General features: G+C 56.0%; 1 protein-coding gene across 1 annotated transcript; it reads right to left on the bottom strand.

Annotated features, from left to right (window-relative positions):
• Nucleotides 1–4,445: 4,445 nt before the first annotated feature.
• C7H11orf96 (chromosome 7 C11orf96 homolog) lies at nucleotides 4,446–4,818 on the bottom strand. Its single transcript, XM_059819965.1, has one exon. It carries the CDS (start codon nucleotides 4,816–4,818, stop codon nucleotides 4,456–4,458), a length of 363 nt encoding a protein of 120 aa, XP_059675948.1. The 3' UTR covers nucleotides 4,446–4,455.
• Nucleotides 4,819–5,367: the final 549 nt, after the last annotated feature.

A 5,367-nucleotide genomic window follows, 5' to 3' on the forward strand; every position in this document is an offset into this window, starting at 1 on the left:
GACCACCTACTACTTCATGATGAAGCCTGCAGGGTTGAGGTCCCCTTGCGCACGTTGTTACTGGGCACCTGATTATTCTCCGCTCAGGATGCAATCTTACACCTTTACAGCTTAAAAAACCACCCCTAAAGTTTGGAGCCAGGCTTGCTGGAGCACCGCGCACAGCTTGCACGCTCTATTTAAGAGGGCTGCGAGAAGCTGAACGGCAAATCCAGGGCACCGGCGCATCACTGCGCAGGCAGCCTGAGCTCTGCTCAGGGGTTTCAGGCTATCTGCACCTCCCCGTTGGTATTTCCCCCCCACCCCGCACAGAAATGCAAGCCCCACGTCCGTCTTGCACGTGTACAGAAGACAGCTCGGGCTGAGCCGTGCCGCGGGAGCTGAGGTTGAAAGGCGGCTAGGTGCAGCCTGGAGAACTGTGCGGATCTCCTCTCCGGTGGCGGCTTCAATAGCCTGTGCCTAATACCGAGGGCGGTGGGGGCTGAGGTCCACGCACGCACTGGGCTCTGCGAACGCGGCCAGGGAGCTACAACCCCTCGGAGGGCAGCCAGCAAACCGCCGGCGCTGCTAACGTATGAAAAACCGCAGCAACTGGATTTGCCAGAGCTCATCCATCGGCCCTCGTTACGCGGCAATTTGTTCGCCGTCAGCCTGACAATTAAATAGATCGAGACATCTATTTAATTGAGACGTTTGTGTTTTGTCCCACGGCTCCACTGTTACTTTGGAGGTCAGACAGCGACGGTCACGGGGTGTTTCTTAGTTTCTTACCCAGGGCAGTGCCCCGCAGTCCGTCCACTGCGGTCCCGCGGGATCAGACCCACAGCACTGGTAAGGGTCGGGAGTCATGTCATCCTTAAGCAGCTCCTAAAGGAAAGGCGTTCTCGGGATCCCGGCACGGAAACCTGCAGGAGTTACAAGCACCTTCTCATGCTCGTTCCTGAGAGCAGCCCCACTCTGAAGCGTCCCCCGTGAGTCACTGCAAAAACCAGAGGTGAGAGAGGTCAACCAAGAGCTGAAATGGTGCACACGCAGCCGGGAGAGGGGACTGTCCTCAGCCCCTTGAGGGCTAAATTGCAGCCAGAAATCCTCCAGGAATTACCAAGTCAAATTTAACTAAAATGTTTTGGAAAAAAAGTGGAAAAAGCTCATCCGTACAATGCAGAGGGAGGATTTTTATTTTTTTTTTGTCTCCTCACGCCAGGAGAGCAATGATTCCGCACCGTCCGCACTTGTCAGGCCAACGTAAGGTGCGGAGGTACGGCTCCACCACACCAGCACGAGTAGCTTTACACTAACGCAGCATTTCAACACGAGCACAGGGGAAAAAATGCTGACGAGCTTGAAGGGGACTGGGCACAAACCAGGAAGAGAATAAAAGAATTGCTTTCAAGTTCAAGCTTTTACTCACCCCACCGGGCGCTCCTCTCGCCGCAGAGGACAGGGTGATTTACACGTGAAGCCATACGAGAATAAAACACAGGTCCTGTTAAAGACAAATACTGCTGTATGGTTTCCTGTGATTTGGAGACACGGGGCTGAAGACACCCCTGGGGTGCTCAGCCCCCCCCCCTCCACCCTGAGACCCCGTCCTGCTGCGCCGTGAGCCTTTGGCTCCCGGCTCCTTCCTGTGCAGCCGTAGGATGCTCGTGCCGGCTCGCTGCCGTCCTGAGCATCGCCGTGAGGGGCATCCGCTGGGCGCTTGTAAGCTGGGAATTGCCGAAGGGAAATGCACAACCCCCATCTCAAGCCTGGGTAGTGGGTGACAGACTCAAACCCCTTCGATAGGGTCATTACCCTCAGTAAAGTGAATTTAATAGGTCTTCCTGCAATCCTTACAGGACAGATACCCACAATGTTAAAAACCATGGCAAGGGAAAGCTTCAAAATTAGCGGCACAGGAAGGCTGGAAGGGAGGTTTATTTTTCCAGCTGCATTCGGGAGGGCCCCTCCAGGACGGAGCTAAAAAACCCTGCCTTTTCCACCCTTTTGCCTCGATCGTAACCGGTTGGAAGATAAACGCTAGCCTATCTTTAGCACTGGCATCTCCTATGTTATTCGCTTCGAGATGGAGCAGAAAAATGTTAACAAAGAACAGTCGGAGACTTAACTTGTTCAGCCTAACCACTGGAATATGGCTTTTTCTCAAATATTATGCTACAACAGATTCTCAAACCCTCTTTGTTCTCTGTGTTAACATCCACGTTCATCTCCTGAAACAGAAAAGGGAATATGGCTCTTTTCCCCCATCCGGGAAGCGGGCACCCGATGCTCTGCTGCCGGCTGGCGCGGCGCAGCCCCCGGTGTCCCCTGCGCGACGGCAGCACGGCCGCACGCCAAGGCAGGGATGGGGAAGGGCGACGGCCAACGGCCTGCTGCTATTCACCCCAGCTGCGAAACAGAAAGGACGAGCGGGGAAGAGGAGCGTGCGCTCGCAGCCTACAAGCTGAACAAGCTCTGGAAGTCTTACGGAGCTCACGAGCCCTCTCTGAACAAGATGCAACATTTAGGCACACGGCTATAGAGTTCCCACAGACGTTTCAAACCCTTTCACAAACTCAAAACTCCCAGATTTGTAACAGCATCAGGAACTGATTGAGGACAATTAGCCCAGCTGCTAGGAACCGATTATTTCTTACCGGGTCCAGTTTGCCTGGCTGAAAGCGGTTCTGGAGGTCAAGTCGCTTCGCCTTGTACGTAGATGCCGCGGGTGCGCTGCGCCTACGCGGAAAGCGGCCGTCGGGGTCTAACGGCAAAGGGAGACGAGCTGGTTCACAGACGGCGTGCAGGGGGACAGGTGGGGTGGTTTCAATGCTTTTTTTATGAGGAGGTCGGGTCAGAGCCCAGACCTGTTTCCTTACCTGCTGAATCGCACGCACACCCCTCCCCTGGTGCTGGAGGTCAGCTGGCTCTCCTACTGCAAGGGGTTTTTTTAAAAACTCTTCCTGTACTTACAGAAGTCGGGGAAGGACCTATCCAAAACCAAGCCCCCCCCACCTCCCGGTTTTTCTCAGCTTTAAAATAGAGAGAGACAGGCTTCAGTCGCGCCCGGAGCCACCTCCGGGCTCCTCACGCGGGTCACCGGCCGCGCTGCAGTGCCCAGCGGGTGCCGGTCCGTGGTTGCCAGCACCCTGTTCTCCAGCTCCATCACGTTCATCTTCTTCCTCCGCCCCAGCCCTTACCTCCCCGATAAGCTCATAGCATGCCGTTTATCGGTATGAGAAAAGCTGTAACTCCCCAGGAAAATCTTAGCGCAGAAACATTTGTTGGAGGCTACAGCTCGTTATCCCAGTAATAACTAACTGGGAAGTTTCAGCTGCCTGAGGCTTGCCTTGAAGGAAAGTGCTCCCATGGGATTACAGTATCAGCACAGGAATATTTCAAGAGAATGGAGAAAATACGGGGAAAAGATTCCCAGTCGAGGAATTTGCTCTTCCCTCTGCAGGGAGCTTCAGACGCTCCTCAGCACAGACACCGTAGAGAGAGAAAATCTTACAAAACCTTACGCACGCCTGCACACGCACGCAGAGAAGCCCCACGTAACTTCGCTCCCCGACCACCTCACAATACCTTTGTGCTTTTCGACTCCAAGAAAAGCACGTCCACATAGTACCGCTTGCTCTAGTAAATTAAACCGCATTATACCCAAATACCAAACATCTCTGCAGCACTGAACAATTTACGGGTGAGGAGGGGAAGGGGAGAAGAGACAAAACCGACGTGGATGGGAACAGAAAGTAGAGACGCGCGTCGGCGAATGCACTAGGTTTGCCCGGTTGCATCAAGGTTCTCGGGCACAACCGGTTATGAACGCTCCTTAAATGTCAATTCGGCTTAACGCAAAGATCTCAAACGAGCAAATAAAGTTGTCTAAAATCAGTTTAACTCGGCTCTTGCCTCATTAGTGTTACAGACTAAAAAATTTTTGCGAGCAGCGTCCCCGAGGAAAGCACGACTGCCTCTGCATTAGCTGCGGACAGCCTTTAAATCCCTTCGGCCTTCAAAGGGGTAAGGGCAGCTGAAAGAGGGCAGTTAGACCCCTGAAATAAGGACAGTCCGGTATGTACTGTGCAAATATATCAGATTTTATTACTCTTTTATGGAAATAATAACAAGACATTCAGGTAGAAACATATTAAATTAATGCAGTCAACAGTTTAAATGCAAAAATAAATATAAAGTCCAGCAGCTCAATGCATCTAAACCAGCTCATTTCTTCTAACGAATAGAAAAGATTTTTTTTTTTTTTTTTGGTGGCGTCTTTTAAACGGAGAGTTTCATACAATCAAATAGAAACGAAGGTACAAGCGCTTTCTTAGAAAACATCCCACCCCGGGCGCTGCTCGGTTGGTGGCGGAGCGGCTCCTGCAACCCAGTCCGTGCCGCTGCTGCCGGGCCGGGTCTCGCCGGGTCCCCCCCGGGCCGGGTCCCCCCCGGGCCGGGTCCTCCCCGCCCTCAGAGGGCCGAGTCCGAGTCGCTGGAGTCGAGGCTGTTGCGCAGGCGGCAGCTGCCCAGGCGGTCCCGCTGGAGGCTGAGGTTCTGGGTGCTCCGCCGCAGACACTCCAGCGACTGCAGGAAGGACTTCTTGGCCTTCTCCTCCTCCATGGGGGACACCCCCTCCTCCTCCACCTCCTGGATCTCGTCGAAAGTCACCGGCTGCGTCTTGAAGCGCGACTGCCGCGGCCGCCGCGCCTTCCCGCGGGGGGCCTTGGCGGGGCGGGCGGGCGGGGGGAACTCCTCGGCCACGCAGACGAAGTGGGGCATCACCGCCTGGTAGCTGGAGCAGACCCCCATCAGCTCGGCCGGCTTCGCCGCCATCCTACCGCGGGGACCGGCGGAGCGGGGAGCGCTGCTTCGGCCGTGCCGGGCGCCGAGGCTCCGGCGCGCAGCGGCGGGCGGGAGAGCCCGCGGGCAGGCAGCGGCGCTGGCCGGGGAGGCGCGGTAGGGAGCGCGGAGCGCTGCGCTCTGCTCACCGCCGCCGCCTCAACGCCGTTATATAGCCCGGCGCTGCCCCCGCGGGAGCATGCTCAGACGGGGCTACACAGCCCGCCGGGCGCCCCCCTTCCGCCTGACGTCTCCCCGGCACGGCGGGTCCCCGCCTCCCCTCGGAGCGGGGAGGGGGGCGGCACCGCCGCGGCGGCAGAGGGCGGCCGTCCCGGGCGGTTCCGCGGGCGCCCAGCTGCAGCCCGGAGAGCCGCGGCGGGAGTTCAGCTTTCACAGAATCACAGAATCACTACGGTTGGAAAAGACCTGTAAGATCATCAAGTCCAACCTGGGAAAAAAAAAAAAAAAACAACAAACAAACCACAAAACACCCACCACACAACAACAACAAGCCACAACCCACCCAACACCACACAGCACCAT

Source organism: Gavia stellata, chromosome 7 (genome assembly GCF_030936135.1).
Source record: "Gavia stellata isolate bGavSte3 chromosome 7, bGavSte3.hap2, whole genome shotgun sequence".
Taxonomy (NCBI): domain Eukaryota; kingdom Metazoa; phylum Chordata; class Aves; order Gaviiformes; family Gaviidae; genus Gavia; species Gavia stellata.

Excerpts from the sequence above, each read along its gene's own strand:
- C7H11orf96 (XM_059819965.1), bottom strand. The coding sequence starts at position 4,818 with ATGGCGGCGAAGCCGGCCGAGCTGATGGGGGTCTGCTCCAGCTACCAG.